General features: G+C 43.1%; 1 protein-coding gene across 1 annotated transcript in view; it reads left to right on the top strand.

The window, feature by feature from the left end:
* The first annotated feature begins 7,990 nt into the window (after positions 1 to 7,990).
* The window catches only part of LOC149302960 (dmX-like protein 1), a 51,783-nt gene continuing 39,881 nt past the window's right edge, over positions 7,991 to 19,892 (top strand). Inside the window, exons 1-2 of the mRNA XM_089481905.1 lie at positions 7,991 to 8,077; positions 17,301 to 17,426. Coding sequence (XP_089338031.1) covers positions 7,991 to 8,077; positions 17,301 to 17,426 — 213 coding nt within the window. The remainder of the gene's footprint in view (positions 8,078 to 17,300; positions 17,427 to 19,892) is intronic.

Raw genomic sequence — 19,892 nt, 5'->3', positions numbered from 1 at the left:
GTCAGTGGCGTCGCTACAGGGGGGCAAGGGGGGGCAATTGCCCCCCCTAGGTTAATCCTTGCCCCCCCTGTTGCCCCCCTGCTAAATTTGGATCCCGTCTTTCTTTCTTTTTTTTTAATTTATTTTTTTAACGCGGAGGAGAGAGAGGTGCGGCCCGAGTAAGATCGGCAGCCAAGGCAACCGATCTTACGCGGGCCGCACCTCGAGCCCTGCTACTTACCTGTGGGAGGGTCTTCTGTACTGCAAAGAGGAAGCGGAACCTAGCAGAGTTCACGTGACATCACATGACTCTGCTCCAGTCCCGCTTCCTCTGTGCTTTACCAGAGAACGCAGAGGGAGGCCGCGCCCTCTGCTGAAGTCTGTGAGCGGCATCAAGGAGCTGCAGTGCAGGTAAGGGGGTGGGGAGGGAGTTTAAATGAGAATGTATGATTGAGGGAATGAATCTGTGAATGAATGAGTATATGAATGAATGAGTGTGTGTGAGATAGCATGGATGTGTAAGTGCTGGAACCTAGGCATGATGGGACTGTGATTGCTGTTAGCAATCACACTCCTATCATGCCAAGTCAGCCAGTACATGCTGAAACCTGGCTAGCTGCCCCCCTTGTCTATGGATGCTGCCAGCAGTATGGGGTCTGCACATCACTTACAGCCATCCTGTACCAGCATGTACTGGCTGACTTGGCATGATAGGAGTGTGATTGCTAACAGCAATCACAGTCCCATCATCCCTAGGTTTCAGCATTTACTGGTTGGATGTGTAAGTGCTGGAACCTAGGCATGATGGGACTTTGATTGCTGTTAGCAATCACACTCCTATCATGCCAAGTCAGCCAGTACATGCTGAAACCTAGCTAGCTGCCCCCCTTGTCTATGGATGCTGCCAGCAGTATGGGGTCTGCACATCACTTACAGCCATCCTGTACCAGCATGTACTGGCTGACTTGGCATGATAGGAGTGTGATTGCTAACAGCAATCACAGCAAGCACAGTCCCATCATGCCTAGGTACCAGCATTTACTGGTTGCCTGGGTATGATAGGAGTGTGATTGCTGTGTGGACGGCAGGGCCGGCTTTGGGGTGCGCAACCTGTGATCTATGCATGTAATTTAGGGGGTTTTAAATATACCTTTTAATGACGTGTTTTTATGTGAATTCCAATTGATCTTTACTTGTAAAGCTGGGTTTTTGCGTTATTCTGTAGATCCATATCTATATATTTCCATACATTATTTATGTATACCTGCAAATACAGTGTTTGTATGTCTTATTCAGTTGATTAATACCTGCAATGCTGTTTCCATGTATTTATTTGATCTATACCTGCAATGCTACGTTTCATATACTACTGTATACCTGCAAATACAGGATTTGTATGTCTGATTCTGTTTATTTGATATATATCTTCAGTGCTGAGATCACAGGTGAATTTCAGTTGATCTATCCATGCAAAGCTTGGTTTGTGTGTTAATGTGTTGATCTATACCTGCTATCGGCAACTGGGGCTAATATTAATATATATGGGCAGCAGGGGCAAAAACACTAAGGGGGGTATAAACGACAATGCAGTGTGAAAAATCCATCCTGATGCAGACGTCTGTGACGTGGATTGTGTCCTGCTGTTTGTGTGTTTTTGGTTATCAGTGTGGCAGAGCCTGTCCTCGGGTGTGTGTTCAGTTGTCAGTGTGGCAGAGCCTGTCCTAGGGTGTGTGTTTGGGTGTCAGTGTGTCAGAGCCTGTCTGTGTGTGTGTGCGTTTGGATGTGGGTGTGGAAGAGCCTGCCCTGATGTGTGTGTTCAGTTGTCAGTGTGGCAGAGCCTGTCCTGGTGTGTGTGGGTGTCTGTGTGGCAGAGCCTGTCCTGGTGTGTGTGTGTGTGTGTTTGGATGTGGCAAAGCCTGTCCTGATGTGTGTGGGTGTCTGTGTGGCAGAGCCTGTCCTGGTGTGTGTGGGTGTCTGTGTGGCAGAGCCTGTCCTGGTGTGTGTGTCTGAGTGTTGGTGTGACAGAGCCTGTGTTGGTGTGTGTGTCTGAGTGTTGGTGTGACAGAGCCTGTGTTGGTGTGTGTGTCTGGGTGTCAGTGTGTCAGAGCCTGTCCTGGTGTGTGTGTCTGGGTGTTGGTGTGACAGAGCCTGTGTTGGTGTGTGTGTGTGTGTTTTTGGTTGTCGGTGTGGCAGAGCCTGTCCTGGTGTGTGTGTCTGAGTGTTGGTGTGACAGAGCCTGTGTTGGTGTGTGTGTCTGGGTGTCTGTGTGACAGAGCCTGTGTTGGTGTGTGTGTGTATGTTTGGTTGTCGGTGTCGCAAAGCCTGTCCTGGTGTGTGTCTGGGTGTTGGTGTGACAGAGCCTGTGTTGGTGTGTGTGTTTGGTCATCTGTTCCTGGCACTTAACTTACAGTAGGAATTATTTAATTTATATTTATCCAGAGATAAAACGCCCTCCTGAAGTTGTAGTGACTTCAGGGGACAAAACGTTCAAGGCCCTGAAATCATTTACTGGAAAAGTTATTTATTGTGTTATAATGTTTATTTCAAGGATTAGTCGCACTCAATTGTGGCTTCAGGCTTCCCATGTTGAACGATCAAGTATTATTTTAGCCCAATAACAAAAGTATAATTCCATAGCACATTACTTTTGGAAATTATGAATGCCCCCCCAGTTTGACTGTGATATCTTGTGTGCCCCCCCTATATATTGTTTCTAGAGTCGCCACTGACAAAAGTATATATTTTTTGAAAGGTTACATCCCAACGTATTTAACTAGAGGATTTTTAACACTTTTTATTTAACCATTTTGGCGCCAATCTGTCCTAACCATTGCAGTAAAATTGTGTTTTTTCAATTTTGAACAAACACATTACATACAAACACAGTACTTCAGTACATTTCTTTCCCAGGATACATGCAATTACTGGAACAACTTATGATTTGTACTCAGCAACACCCCTCCCTGAGTACAGAAATACCCCACATGCATGGGTAGGCTCCGGGTGGGGCTCTTCTTGGTTTGGCTGGTCTGCCTGGACCTCTAGGCTGACAGAAGCAGCAGTGGCCCAGTGATTGCCACGTGATCCCTGTTTTGGAGTGTGTCATTTAAACAATGCAATTTTACTGTAAGGCTGCTTGCTGGCAGGAAGAACTACTCCATATGCTGCACACACATGGCACTCTTCCAAGGGTTGATGAGGCACCAGGTGCGCATCACAAGCTAAATCAGGGTCAAGACTGAAATAATCTGCACAGTGAAGGGAGACCAGGGGTACTTATGCAAAACATATACAGTATGATTACTATTTTAACCTTATATGTTTAAAACAAAGTCCTAGGACAAAGAAATCATAAAATCATGGAATTTACTTCCTAGCAGCTGCCTAAGTTGTGTTCTATTTCACTTATACTCTTCCGTGATCACTCCCAAGATAGCCAGCTCTGGGGTAATATGTCTCAAAGGGAGTTTTAGCTGTTTACAATAGGCAAACATGGCTTTCCAAAAAACAGTGAGCCGGGGGCATTGCCAAAAGCAGTGGTATATATCGGCTTGGGGGGCATTGCACTTCAGGCAGCTCGCATAGTCTGTACATCCTATTTAGAAGAGACACAGGGGAGAAAAAAAGCATGAAATGCTCTTTTCCGCGTAAAGAGCAGTAGGTATTGTATTACTTGTCGTATAAGGGGCTTCATGAATATCGTCTCAATATAACTCTAGGCTGGGCATACATTCAAGCGACCTACAAGCCCCTCCTTGTAATGAAGGTACATATTGTATTTTGTTTATAATAGGATATATATTTGCCATTGAACAAGGACAATTAGAAGCCATTCTAATCAAAGTTTGGGGGTTATCCCAATCCCTAGGGGTAAAACATTGAATAATGTAACTATGCACTTGGAAGTATTAAAACAGAGATATTGGCAATTCCGGCTTTGAGGCCTCGTATGTATTTTTTTTGCCGTTCGGTCAAGAAATGAGTCAATTGTATGCATATTAAGGTCTCTCCACAGGGTATACGGATGTCCCGCTTGTCCCTCTTGAAATAAGGGATTGCCGATCCATGGAGGGAATGAACTATATTGCCACTGAAGATGGAGACGTACCTGGTACGTCAGCGGACGTGAAAAGGGTTAATGTATATAAGTAATCAAATAAAATAAAGAATAAAAATCTAAGGTTATTGTCACGATCTCTCCCTCGGTGTCGGGTGCTCGCGTACGTAGGACCACTCGCGAGCAACCTCTACCGGGGGTGACGGGTATCCCTCTCGACGCTGGCGGTCGAGTCCTCGATCGCCGGCGTCGAGGAGTCTTGGTCTCTTCCCCGGTGGCGAGTGCTCGCGGGCGGAGGACCGCTCCCGAGCACCCGGCTCCGGGGGTTACTGTTGTCTCCCGCGATGCTGACGATCGGGTTTCCGATCGTCGGCATCGAGGTTTGAAGGTGGGATCTGGGGACAGTGCTACCGTCCGGCATCATGATGCCCGACGGAGCACTGATCCCCATTATACGGTACTTACCCGCTCCCGGTCCAGTGGCGTTCCTCCTGTCTGTATTGATGGGGGCGCGGCTGGACGGGTCCGGAGGCGTAGTTTTGGGAGATTGCCCAGAACTGTGATGACGCAGTCCAGGGGGCGGAGCTTGCAAGTGCGCCAAGTTTAAAAACCCAGGAACTGCTTCATTCTGTACCCTGTTGTGGTCTGAGTATCCAGAGCTGCTGCTGCTGTTATTATTGCTTTAGTTTTTGACCCTTGCCTGCCTGATGATTCTTTTGCCTGACGATTCTGTACCTTATCCTGGTTACCAGTTTTTTGGCTCTTCTGATTACCCGCTTTGTTACCGACCTGGCTCGCCTGATTACCCGCTCTGTTACCGACCTGGCTCGTCTGATTATCCGCTCTGTTACTGACCTGGCTCGTCTGATTACCTGCTCTGTTACCGACCCGGCCATCCTGTGCACGTTACCAGAATTAACCCCGGCTCAGCTCCTATTGCCTACCGGCTCCGGCTGTCGGGGCTTTAGCACCTTGCACACCAACTCGGCCCTTAATTTATCCACCTGCATCAGGCCTCCTCACTGTTGGAATCATCCCAGCCTCCACTCCCTGTCTCTAAGGGTCTCCCTTGGTGAGGGGTTTCAGAGCAGAAGAACTTCTGCGGTGAGTGCCTTGGTGTTCGTGGTCGTGACAGTTATGTAATATTAAAATACATTTAATATAATGAAATGGTACTTAGCTTTGCAGGGAGCACCAACGAAAGAGGAAATATAGGGCTAAGAAGGAAGATTCAGAAAATGTTTACCCTTTTGTTGTACTAATGTTTTCCGTTACTTCTATTTGGTAGTAGTTAAGAAGTAAATGCATAATATAAACCCCCCTGACTCCCTCAAGCTTATGAAAACATTACTTAGAACTAAACTTGTGCATTCGTCTTCGGGCGAACATGAAAACGAACACGAAGAGAAGACAGCGGCGGTAAAACGTAGACGAAGACACACAACATGAAGAATCTTAGTGATCGTCTTTGTCTACTAATCTCCTTGGTCCCATCCCCATCTATCGGCATCGCGGGAGTTGACGGAAGCGGAAATCCGTAGGTTTGCCGTCAGGGGTTACAGGGCAGTGCGAGTGAGCCTATTGGTCGCCTACAGGGACCTCCTCTGGCATCAACCAATTGCAATCAACCATTGGTTGATGGCAGATGAGTCCCCTGATGGCGACCAATAGAGTTGCTCATACGGACATTTAAACTCCTGGTGCCAGAGCTGCTGCGGTATGCGTTAACCCCGTATTAAACCCTTATAAAAAAAAATGGAAAAACTGAAGAAAAACTAACACGAAGAATGTCCACGAATATTCGCCCAAAGAGAAGACAGGAACGGGCGAATATTCGCGGAATACGAAGTCTACTTAGAACATTATTTAACTTAGTCAAGTGGGAAACTGCAGTCAATTATTCTATTATTGTAGAGAGTAAATAACAATGAACACTGATCAACTACAACATTATGACCACCTATTATTGTGTAGGTTCCCCTTTTTCCGCCAAAACAGGCTTGACCCATCGAGGCATGGTCTCCACTAGACCTCTTAAGGTGTGCTGTGGTATTTGGCACCAAGACGTTAGTAGCAGATCCTTTAAGTTCTGTAAACTGGCGCCTCTATGGATCAGACTTGTATGTGCAGCACATCCCACAGATGCTCGATTGGATAGAGATCTCAGGAATTTGGAAGCCAACACCCTTAAATTGTTGTTATGATCCGCAAACCATACCTAAACCATTTTTGCTTTGTGGCATGGTGCATTATCCTGCTGAAAGAGGCCAATGCCATCAGGGAATACTGAGTACATGGGCTAAAACAATGCTATGGTAGGTGGTACGTGTCAAAGTAGCATCCAGATAAATAGCAGGACCCAAGGGTTCCCTGCAGAACATTGCCCAAAGCATCACATTGCCTCCGCCGGCTTGCCTTCTTCCCATACATAGCCCCATATGCAACAAACTGTGATGCACTGTGTGTTCTGACACCATTCTATCACAACCAGCATTAACTTTTCCAGCAATTTGAGTTACAGTAGCTCGTCTGTTAGATTTGACCATGTAGGCCAGGCTTTGCATCCCCTCACGCATCAATGAGTCTTGGCTGCCCATGACCCTGTCGCTTTTCCTTCTTTGGACCACTGCAAACCGGGAACACCCCACAAGAGCTGCAGTTTTGAAGATGCTCTGACCCTGTCGTCTAGCCATCACAATTTGGATTGTCAAAGTCGCTCAGATCCTTACGCTTACCCATTTTATCTACTTCTAACACATCAACTTTGAGGACAAAATGTTCACTTGCCGCCTAATATATCCCACCGACAGGTACCACGATAACAACATTATCAGTGTTATTCACTTCACCTCTCAGTAGTCATGTTATGGCTGATCGTGTATTTGCCCCAACATTTCAAATATCCAAAGTGGGACATCTTTGATTTGAGGTGTGTGGCAAGAGACTTAGAGGATGAGGCTTTCAATGCCCTTGTGACCAATTGACGGCTGTTTATAGAATTTAGTACACTGCGCTACTCTCATACCCTGCAAGCATTATGGTCTCCTCAAACAAAAAGGGTTGGGGAGGAAATAACTAGTATGAATGCCATAATAATGTAATTAATAAAATAGAAGCCCTCTATGGGGTTTATTCACTAAAACGAGACTGGTAGTAGAAACCTGGTTTTAACCGACCCAGCCAGGTTTCTTTAGAAAGAAGGGCTGAGCCAGTCCGGTATAACGCATGATTCAATGTGTGAGGAGACGTTAAGGACATTTCGCTAATTCAGCCATGTATAATACAGGCCAGTCAAGCTTTTCCTGCAGCAGGAGCTCACTATGGTTGAAGCTTCATGATATACAGAGAAGGGAATGAATTGGAACAACTGCCTCAACGGCTCTGAGCTCTTTTACTGAATAAGCCCCGAAGGGCTGCGAGCGAGCTTCATATTAGCGAAATTCACTGAAGTCATCGGTTCCAGCCCTCGTTTCCTATATTATCCAATCGGAATCACTCTACGAGAACACGCCCTCCTCTAGTCGCTTCCCCATTTGTCTTTCATCCCGCCTCAGGTGGAAGTTCGGGCGCGCGACGTTGCGGACTGTGTAGCTCGCGCTCTGATGACGGCAGCAGAAGTGCAGTGAGGCTCGCGCATGCCCAGTAGCGCTGTGATTAAGTCAGTGTCAGCGCTCCGCTTCTCTGTCCTGCGCTCGCTGCCGGTCCTTACTGACACTTGACCCTTCAGTGCGCGCTGCCGGGGGTTCCGAGCGCTTGGTGTCAGCGCGGGGAGACCGCAGAGCTTCTCTTCCTGCAGGACCTGGCGGTTGGCAGTGACTGTCCCACTGCACTGCTTCTGTCTGTGAGGGACTGTTTGCTGTCACGCACACGGTAGGCGTCGCATATAGATGAATACTGCCCCAGCCTGATATTCCGTAACCCAGCGGCTGCTGGGCTCTATGCGGCCGCAGGACCATGAATCTGCACCAGGTGCTGACAGGAGCCGTGAACCCTGGGGATAACTGCTTCTCGGTGGGAAGCCTACAGGATCAGCCTATCACGGTGAGAGCCGGGCTCTGGCATGTGCGGTACCCAGCCGTAGAGGGGCTGCTGCTCTCTATCTGGGTATTCCAGTCTGCTGACAGACAGTCTGTGTCACGTGTGTGTGTTAACTATTTGTATGACTACCAGTATTGCATAAATGTCTCTTCACCATCCTTGGTTCGTTTCTGCGGTTCCCATATGAAGAAGGTCACAGTGTCACTTGTCACATGAGATTGTGAGACTTTGTTAGCTGTATTTAAAGTGTTGTCTTTGTCTGATCAGCATCAGTTACCTACTTTACTTTTTAAATGACTTTACATTTTCAAATTCTGTGATGTTTTATTGACCGTGCTGCTTTTTAAGTTGTTGTTTTATATGGTTTAGCCTTCTTTGAGTTCAGGGATTTTGCATGGAGGACATCTGAAAAATCTTCAGGGAGATGTATGGGTCCAGCCATGGTTAGACAAGCTTGGGCATTATAGTAGACATTGATGAACACCAGTGTCTTCCACAAGCAACGTCGTAGGCACTGGTGTCCATCTTTTTGGCTAAGGCTCAGGTACGCAGTGATGGACAAATCGCAAGTCCTGTGGTGCATAACATCTACTTGTACTTATAAGACATCTTGGCTCCTTAATCTGTAGGCCATCTACATTGAATGTCCTAGCCCTGTTTATGTGTATCTTTATCTATAATCTACCTGATTAGCACCAGCGCTTGGTATACTTTTCCTTAACTAAATTTATCCAGAAGTTACTCAAAGAGTACAATTGTCTGAGGGAACACAATCTAGAAAATGTTTTAGCAGAGAAAAAACCATTGATGGTCATCATGTTATGGGTTTATAACCGTGTTTGCTTATCATACAGCTGAGCAACATAATACATTTTTGGTACATGTTTACTGATACGTACGATTAGGTGACCACCCATCGCTGATGCAGGGCAAACGTATCTTTTGGTTCCTGGGGGTTTACTTTATGGTGACTGCTCTATAACTGGATTCCTCTTTAGTACATCTTGGCTCTTAAGCATGAAATGCAATTGCTTTTGCAGATCCCCATGCTGGAATCATGTACAATGTAGCCATTTGGTGTTGTATAGTATAATCGTTTTAAGATTAAGAATGTTCAGTTTATACTATTTTGACGTTGCTGGTTCCCATAGCAACTCAATGCTTGCCAAACTTTACTTGAGTTAATTGTTCTTTTCCCAATGAAATATGCTATTAAATGTTTCACATCTATTCCTTTTCCAGATGTAATTTGTAATATAGTTTCTGTAGTGGGCACTATGATCTGTGAGCATTTCCCACTTGCCGATGCTGCAAACCATGTGTGTCAAGCAGGATGCGATAGGCTTCCCTGCGGAACTCATCCCCAAGCGGGTAATGGGACATGGGGAGAGTAAAACAAAAACGTTTTCTTTGGTAATTGGCCATTATCCATCTTAAAATTCAACTAGTTCTTTTAGTATGTTTTTATTTTTTTTCTGGAGTCTGATATTCATTAACATGCCTAGTACTTACAATAGACATTGTTGTGTCGGTGTCACTTTGTAAAATGGGCTATGCTTAATCTAAGATTATTTAGGGCTGTACCAGTTTTTAAGTTCTCCCTGGTAGTATACTGGTGATGATGGTATTTTGGTTGCTAGCATCTGAACGCATGATGGATGTTTATAATTATACGATACCTATTCTTTTTGGTTGAGCAATGATGCCAATCGCTTTGGCACGAATGAAAGTAATACTTGGTTGTGTTATGCTACTACTCCGGACCCTGCTGGGATCTGATTGATCCCCTGCTGGTTGATATTGCCAGGCTATGGATCCATGCTTGCTGGTCAGTGTGATTAGTGCAGGGAAGATCAGAGGGAAAAGAGTGAGAAACAAACTTTTTCCCCCCATTCCAAGAATGGGGGGGGGGCATTTATATAGGGAGCTCAGCAATGTCACCATTATATCACTGCCATTCATAAGATATAATCGAGATCACCATAGTGCCTCTAGCCATATTGCACTGAGAACAGGGTGTGTAAAATATATATCTACATCTACTTATGTTAGTGAGCAACCACACATCTTCTGCCAACTCCAGCCTAAATGAAGAAAAAAACCATTTTTTTTTATGATATATTTATAATTCGATCTTTGTTTTAAACCGTCCCAAACTGCATACACTTTTAATTTTCTTTATTTCCTGGGAGTAGCAGTGCCATGTTTGCTTATGAAAATAATATTGAACAATAGGACGCAGTATGTATTCTAGATTGATATGGGTCCTCTGACATTGGCGTCTTAGAGACTCCCCAGCCATCATATGCACTTTAATGCATATAATAGCATAGAGGCCCCTTTATATCTATGTGGCGTCCCCCTAGAAAACGCATGAGGGGTTTCTGCACAATCTGCATGTAATGTGCATTTGTTGCTTTGCCAGCCCTCTAGCCATTTTCCATTCAGGAGATAGATGTGTTCAGCCGAGCATTTCTCCTGTCCCATTAAATACCAGTTAGCTCCAGCACTGGCTCGGCAAATGCTCCAGGCGGGGGGTCTCACAAGACCCCCTAACGTATCATTGGTTTCAGTGGGAGTTCTTTCCTGCCACTGATTTAAAGATGCACCGAACATAAACTTCTTGACAGTAGACTCTGAATTTGGTAACCTAAAAAAAGCAACAAAATAAGTCTGCAATATTTCTGGAGTGGCATAGGTTCCTATTGTAGGTGAACACTGGATAAAACATTAACTTTAAAGATAAGGTTTGGATAAACCAACAGAGATGCCGGCTCTAATATTTATACTGCGCTTTTTTTCTCTTTTTAAAAAAAAAATAAAATATGTATTTGTATAAATTGTCAATCAGTTTACTTCCTTCTTGCAGTTAATACCTCTGTTTCTGTGGATAATTTCCTATTCTGCGTGGCATGACAGTAGCTTAGCCTGTAAACATGTCATATGGAAAGTATAACATTGCTTCAGGGTTACTATAAAATAAGTGTGTGTATAGAAGGTGCGTGTGCATGAGTGTGTTTGTCTTGTAGGGCTGTTTCTGGAAGGTCTGCTAAGAGATCGTCAATAAACCTTACCCTTCCCTGTAACCACCCCTCAGCACCTTTATTTGTTTATTTTTTATTAAGGGGAACGCCTACCATTTTGTATTTGTTAGACTCAAATTAAGTGTCTTGCTGCTTCCTTTTTTAAACAGTTCTGTCTTTTGCATGATATAATGTTTTCAGACAGCTTTGTTTTAGCTATTTGTTGTTTTTTTGGTTTTGTTTTGTTTGCTTGTTTTTTTTTGTTTTTTTTTTACTAGGCTTACTAGACAAACTTCTTGACTTTTATCATACTCCTTTGTGCTGAGCAGTAGAATACCTTAGTCTTAATCACCCAGACTGACACTGACTAAACAAGTCAATGTCATTTGACAAGCAGGACCTTTAGTATTACCATAAACATAAAGTTTATTTTTTTCTCAATACTAACCTTTTTTATGCTCAAAGACAAGTTACGTATGTATTTTTTCCCCCATATGCCTTCCACTTTAAGTAATCTTATTTTTCATTATTATTCCATCAACAAATGATTTCATTAAAAGATTAGAGGAATGTTTTAAATGTGCGTACGTAAAGACCAAATCTTAATGACCTTGGAAGAAACCACACAATGTATTTTCCTTCTTCCGTTACCCATCCCTCATTTCGTATTAAAAATTACAGAAGATATTCTGTTTTTTTATTTTAAATTCTCTCCATTGAAACGTTTGTCCCGCTTCTAGCTGCTTCCCAGATTAATGTTTGACATTTACTTTCTGCAGTTACAATAATAATGTTAAGTCCCTGTAACCTGAGGTGTGAGGCGAGAACAAATGGTATTCGCATTGATTTAAAACTGCTGCTTTTAAGCACAATCTAATATTTTGATTATAGTGCGCGTTACGGCTCAGATGCTGGCAGAGTTTTTGTATGCTGAAGACTTAAGAGCTGTGTAATTGTAGGTGTCGTATGGCTGCGCGCTGAAAAAATGAAAACTCATTTGCCTGTATTTACATTTTTTGGGGCTCTTTTCGTGGATCCGTTCATTTGGGCCAGACTGGGTATTTTTAAATAAAACAATAAGGAAAATATCACTTTCCTCCCAAATGTTTTGAAATGTAGAGGTCTTTTAACCGCAAAATGGAAATTAGTCAAATATTTTCATCTGTGAATAGTTCAATATTCTTTCTATTTAAAATGCACGTTGATCTGTCGTGTACTAGAATTGTCTATTAGGTTTATTTGTACAAAGGGCTTTAATCACTTAAGGGATAGCTGGAGAGGGAGCTTGACTGTAGTTAGATCTTCCTTACACATTGAATTATGCTTTACACAGGGCTGTCCCAGCCCTTCTTGCTTGATAAAGTTGTTAATGAAAAAATTATTGAATAAACCCCAGCTTATTAATGCGCACATCAGATGTCAATATATTTAATGCTGTAGGTTCGTTCTGTCACATTCATTTATCAGTTTTACATTAATTGTTAGTGGGTTGTTGTCTTGCATCAGACGGTGGTGCTACTACCTCCTAAATAGCTTCATCAGCTGAGTGGCGTCCTCTATGTATGTGTATATGCACGTTTGTATACCGTGTCTCTATTTTTGTTTGTAAATCGTTGCGAACACCAGATGCGGGACTAAAAGCTCATTCTTCTGAACTTTGAAAAAACATTCCACCGTCCATTCTCCCAATTTCACTGTTTTATGGATTTCTCAATCAGACAAGTTTTAATGTTCCCAGTTATACTGCATTACAGACTTGGTGGTACATACCGGTTTATATCCCAGTGCATCAGATGGATGCGGAACCATCTGTCCTGCCTTCATCTGACACTGTTGGGCATATTTCTACTTTGTCACTCCACATACGTTATTTTGTTTATGTCAAACTTGATACCCTGTTTTCATACTCTGCTCCTTCATTAGCAATACCTGTGGTGCTTTATAGCATTTTTCTAGTTAGTGTCCCCGCTCTGTCCTGTTGGACATTGTCGTTGCGTTGTGCCGTGGGATGTTTCCGGATCAGAGAATATTATACAACTACTTGTGGTTACCGTCAAGCATTGGGGTAAATTTGCTTAAGTGGTTGTTTGCACCAAATTCATCAAGCTTTCTGAAGGACCATCCTTGGAGGTCACAACCAGGTTAGCCTTTACACCGATCAGTTTTAAACATTATCGCCCCAGATTGATATTTTTCGTTAAACCAAGCTATGGAAACGGAGCTGTTTGCGATAGTTTTATGCAAGACTGTTGATGGGCATTCTTTCCTCGGTTCAAAAGAACAGCATCATCAGGCAGTTTGACACTGAATGTAGTTTCTAACCCCCCCCCCCATCTTGATTAATTTCTTTTGGGGATCAGATTCTACTATTTCCAACAGTGGGTAAAAGCTATCTTTTTTTTGTATACAGGAAACACATTTTAACTCTGTATCTTTCCTCCCTTGCATGTGATAGGAAGCATGGAATTCCTGTGGAAGCATAACTTCTGCGTGATGATATGTAACATTCATCCAACCAACACACAGCTCGGTCTTAGATATTAACTAGGTCTTATGTGAACTCTATCACACCTTCCAACTGTCCCTCTTCTAAAGGGGCAGTTTTTTGGGGACCTAAACACATCTGTCCCTCTTTCTGCTCTGATGTCTCTCTCACTTCTCGGGGCTCACAGTGTTTGCTAGGTATGCGCGTATCACAGCGTTCTGTGACCCTAAAACAACCAATGATTCCTATTTCATTTTTCCTGTAATTAGTTACATTTTAACACTTTGAGTGCCAGCTACATATGTGGCATTCACCTGGCCCAAAAGGGTTAATGTGCCAAGTATGTACTGGGTTCCCCTTCGCAGAGAAAAACCTTTCTGTTGGCGGAGGTCAAACAAGCACAATTACTGAATGCGTTGTCTAAGAAGGCAGGGCTTGTAAGAAAACGAAGTGTAAGTTAATTGTACGTTTGGTTTGGAATGTATTGGGGGAAAAAAACAGGGGACATGTTAGGTTTAAAAAAATGGTCAAGGCTCTTGGCAGTGGAATATATTTGCCCCGATCCCCTGCCCTTCAAGGGTTTAAGGGCCATGAGATTAAAGCCTTTCTACTTAGAGCAAATAGTCTAAGGGGTTTTCTTAGAGTCGCTGCCCCTGGCAGTTAAATGTGTTGTAACTGATAATGAGCAGTGACTGTTACACAGTGTGTGTATTTGCATAGATCGTTTCTGTGTTTTTACCTAAATTAAAGCTATTTTCATGGGAACAGGATTATGCAAAATTACAGTGAACTTAATGCTTCTGTAGATACATTTACGTCTTGGTTCCTGCTTGTGTTACGGGATACGTCTTCATTTTGTGTATAATATATGTGTATATATACATCACACATGCTTACTTATAGCGAGCTGCTATTTGCACAATGCCCTGTAATTTAGCCATGGCCATATGTTCTGGTAGTAATAAATTCTGCCTCATTAGCTCTTTTTGATTAAAAACGGAGTAAATTAGGTTTTCAATTGGAACTAGTTACAAGGTGTCCCTCCGTGCTTTTCTTCTGATATAGTGAAACACTTGTCTGCTTTACGTCAAACTAGTTTTAAGAGGTAATTAGCAGCGCAGAGAAACAGGTCCTTGTTGAAAAACAAAAGCTTGCATGTATTTTCCCTCTGTTTATTCATAGTTCATTTGTTTGGTTCCTCCATTGAGAAGCAGAAGCTCTGGAATAATCCTTGTTGGAGTGCCCTCAACTGGTTCTTTCTTCTCTGCTCAAGGCACGTAAACACAAGCTTTGTTTAGTCAACAGGCCAGCACAGGAGTGGTAGCTAAATGCTCTGTTTATTTGTGGCATTGCCCTCAGATATCAGTCTCTGGAGGTAGGAACAATACTTAAAAAAGCCTTTGTCCTTTTCTCATTCTGACAAGGTATTGAACCTTCTCAAACTGGTTTAAGAAACACGTAACATTTCGAGGAAGTGGAACAAGCCTCTGTACTCCTTCTGCACCGATATGTCTTAACTGCCCCCTTTTGTAGTGACCCTATGGAATCTCGTGGCCCTCCTATTAATGAAATGTACTGAGGACTGAGATACCCGTATATTCCACGCCATCTGAAACTCAAGATGTTATTCTCTGTGAATAAGACCAGAATGGTGTGGGCCGTGATCGAGTCATGCTGGCTAGGAGAGCTCTCTTGAGTTACGGACAAGGCTATGCTGGGATTTAAACAGTGTGCGGATCGTTGTATGTGGCCTGCTCGACATGTTGCATGATTCACCATGAGTCACGCTTATTTTTAACAATAAATCTTTCACTGGCGGTTCATTGATGTTATAAAGCAGTTTCAGCTCCACGGGAAGCCAAATAGCCATGTTTGGATTAGATAGGACTCGCCAACATAGGGGTGCTTTGACGTAGTGGCGGGCTAAGAAACGTATGCCCATATACTCTGACCAAATCCTTAACATTTATGCTTCAGATAGGTGCGCTGAGTCCTTACTTTATTGTGTGCACGGTGGGCCATTATTATCCTTGTTTGCTTCCATTATTCTGTGTAGTAATAGCAAGACTAAAAAAAACAAAATAACAAATCTGTATCTGTCTTTTAAGCGCCAAAAATAAAGCCCCAAATCCACGTGAACAAGTAAAACTGGCTTGTTTAGAAAGATAATTGTTCTTTCTGTGCATGGCGATGTGCTGAAAGCCTGTAAAAGAAATAAAAGCATCATGTCCGTACCTTATCCCGTCACTCCGGCATTGATGCGGATTTTAATTCTGAAAGACGATAATAAGCGCATAGATCTTTTAGGCTTAAAGAGAAAGTTCCACAGAAAAACACTTTTCTTTCAGAGCATTAAATGCGGTGCAGTGTACAATAATGCAGGTTAGTATTGTATAAACCTCTGGTTTATCTCATTTAGTTCCAAAAGCCTTTCTTTATTTGCAGACCCGGAGGCCGCCATTGTTGTCAATTGGGGGAATTTGGGGTGACTTTACTTGCTCAATCACTACACTGAGCTGATTCTTTATGGCGATGTTAATGAAGCCAGTTCATTCATAGACTTTTAAAATGTGTGATTAAGACTGAGTCACTCTGTTCACCACAAGGTAGTACGATAAGGCGTCAGGATCTTTGTCTTTTAGATTGGGCTTTTTCTGTACTGTCCCAATACAAACGTCATTGTAACATAAAGACTCTCTTCTTTTATGGTTTTAGCTGTTTTCCACTATGAGCCCCGTGTTACGATGTATGTTTATGCTATATAATAACTCGTTTGGCCTTGTCTTATACTGGCTATCCCATGCATGATGTAAGACTTGGTGTGTTTTTCTTTTTTAAAAGTATACCTAACAGGCTGTCCTATAGGTCAGTATTACACATTCTTTCTTCATACCTGGTAGCGAAAGTGCTGGCGTGTGCGTGTGTGTGTGTGTGCGCGTGTATATATATTTAGTTGCCTGTATGGCGCTCTTCCCAGTTTCACCCATACATGTAGTAACCAATTAGGGCAATAAATAGGTAAACAGTTATTATTAGCAGTTTTTTGTTCAACAGCGTGTGGTGAGAGTGCTGTTACGTTGTGTGCACATGCTTGGTGTGAGGCGAAATACAAGCATTCATAAATCAAATCTGAATACAACCGGGTCTCTAGTAAATGGTACCAAATCGGGGGGAAAACACTATGGTATGTCTAGACCCAGATTTTCAGTATCGTAGCCGGATCTCGGTTCTCTAGCACGCCTACTATAACCGGCTGCGTTGTACGACGTTTATCAGCACTCATGGTGTGAGTTTGTGGGTATTTTATCCTATCCTGTTGCCATAAGGAGCAATATGAGGCCAGTACCCAGCTGCTTATAGAATACTCCTGGATGAGTAAATCCTACTACAGCAAAAATGTTATGTATTTTTTTTTGCCTGACTGTTGATATTTGCTGTGACAAAAACCGCTGTATATCCTATTTATATATGCTTAATGTTTCTATTTAATGTTTTACTCTCACAAATAAATGGAGAGCTTTGTTTGGCTTCTTATGTGTTCCTTTTCCATGTGATTTTTGAATATACCTTAGCTGCGTTCAAGGTTGAGTGGTCATAAAAAACAAGATTTTGTTTTGCCTTCTTTCTTTTAGAAATCATGTCATTTGTATTGGAAATAATGTCTGCAACACTAATCCATACAATTTTTTTTATTTTTTTTTCTTTCCTCCCATCCCAGGCCTATGCATCAGGGTGCGATGTTGTGATTTTAGGAAGTGATTTTGAAAGATTACAAGTAATTCCCGGAGTTCAACATGGAAACGTCTTGGTGGGATGCGTTGACTGTTCCATGCAGCAAGGCAGAGTAAGTGGCAACGGGTCCTCCCTTTTATTTATTTATTTTAGTTCCAGAGTAATGCACTTTAGTGTTTTTAACTGGTCAAATTAATCATACAAAAAATAAGTACAATTTGGAATGTACATTACCGTATATTCCGGTGTATAAGACGACCCCCAACTTTTCCAGTTCAAATATAGAGTTTGGACTATACTCGCCGTATAAGACTACCCCTCTACCCAGCGTACAACAACCAGCCAATCAGGGCAAGCGATGTACCTTACCGGTGATTGGCTGGTTGTTATACAGACATATACATACATACACTGCCCTTACACACACACACACAGACACACATATATCTCTACACATACTAACATACGCCTGTCAATACATACACATATATGCACTGCCCTCACCACACACACACACACACACAGACACAGACACACGTGTGTGTATATATATATATATATATATACATACATACATACATACACACTAGGGCTGCAACTAATGATTATTTTCATAATCGATTAATTGGCCGATTATTTTTTCTGTTAATCGGATAAAAAAAAATGAATGTAGTTTTTCATTTATTTAAAATAATTTAATAAACAAATTGTTAAATACAAACAGCAGAATAAAAAAAAAACTTTGATAAAATGCATTTCTTGTCTTTATTTCCCTACCAGCCCCCCCAATTTATGCACATTTGAGCCCAGGCTTGCCACGCTGCCCCCCACATATGCCACTCCACGCTGCCTCCCACATATGCCACTCCACGCTGCCCCCCACATATGCCACTCCACGCTGCCTCCCACATATTCCACTCCACGCTGCCTCCCACATATACCACTCCACGCTGCTTCCCACATATACCACTCCACGCTGCCTCCCACATATGCCATTCCACGCTGCCTCCCACATATGCCATTCCACGCTGCCTCCCACATATACCACTCCACGCTGCCTCCCACATATGCCACTCCACTCTGCCTCCCACATATGCCACTGTGCCTGATATGCCTTATACCCCCTGATACACCACTCCATCCTCCCCAGACATGCCACACTGCCTCCCAGACATGCCACGCTGCCCTCCCCACATATGCCTTATATACCGTATATGCCTTATACCCCCAGATATGTCTCTCCGTTCTCCCCAGATATGCCTTATACCCCCAGATACCTCATAGAGTCACAAACCTGTTCACAGCGCACTGACACCATACTTTTATAAATAAGTACTGGGTTAATCTTCGCTGCCCCAGGATTTAGATTCCCCTTAGTCTGCCCCCCTTTGCCTCTAACTGCGCCTTAAATTAACTTTATTAAATTAATTAAATTAACCGTCAGTCCTCATTAAATTAACCCTAAACACACCATTAACCATAACTACCCCTAAATTAACTCTAAATACCCAAACACAACTATCCTAAATTAACTCTAAAGACCCCATCAACCATAACATCCCCTAAATTAACCCTAAACACCCCATTAACCACAACTGCCTCAAATTAACCCCAAACACCCCATTAACCACAGCTGCTCCTATATTAACCCTAAACACCCTATTAACCATAACTGCCCCTAAATTAACCCTAACCACCCCATTAGCCATAGCTGCCCCTAAATTAACCCTGAACACCCCATTAACCGTAACTGCGTTTGCTCTGAAAAAACCCTAATTTTATCATCGATAAAAATCGATAATGAAATTCGTTGGCAACGATTTTCATTATCGATTATCGATTTTATCGATTAGTTGTTGCAGCCCTAATACACACACACGTGTGTGTGTGTATATATAATATATATAATATATATAATTACACGTGTGTGTGTGTATGTGTGTATATATATATATATATATAACACACTGACCATCTCACACCAACATACATACACTGCACTCACACCCCTTTCTCCCCATCTTCTATATTCTTTCTTCCATCCAGTTGTGGGAGCGCGAGGTCTGTAATGTCAGACCTCTGCTTTACTGCTTCCTCATCGCTACGCGCCGGCAGTTGATGCCGAGCGCCGGGACATGACGTCATCACCGCGCTCAGCATCAATAGCCAGCGCGTAGTGATTATGGAGCAGGGAAGCCAAGGTCTGAAGTGCCAGACCTCGAGCTCCCTAATGTCGGGCTAGTTAGAGGGATGTCGTGATCTCCCCAACCAGCCCTGCTGATCAGGGCTAGTTGGGGAGATCACGATCTTGCACCTACCTCGGCGTGGCCCTGAAGACCGGCCCAGGGGAGTCGGCTTCTCCACTCGCCCCTCCCCTAGAGATACGTGGCTTCGTGAGACTCTCCGGCTGGGTAAGTATTCGGTACTCGGTTAGTACCCGGCGTATAAGACGACCCCCGACTTTTAAGAAGATTTTCTGGGGTTAAAAAGTCGTCTTATACGCCGGAATATACGGTAATATTAAAATGTAAATCTCTTTGGAAACATTTGTTTTTAATCATAGTGTAGAATCTGTAGT

This window comes from Sceloporus occidentalis, unplaced genomic scaffold, assembly GCF_023333645.1.
Source record: "Sceloporus occidentalis isolate IW3139 unplaced genomic scaffold, rSceOcc1.0.p SCAF_16, whole genome shotgun sequence".
NCBI classification, from domain to species: domain Eukaryota; kingdom Metazoa; phylum Chordata; class Lepidosauria; order Squamata; family Phrynosomatidae; genus Sceloporus; species Sceloporus occidentalis.
This window is presented reverse-complemented; position numbering and strand designations above follow the sequence as displayed.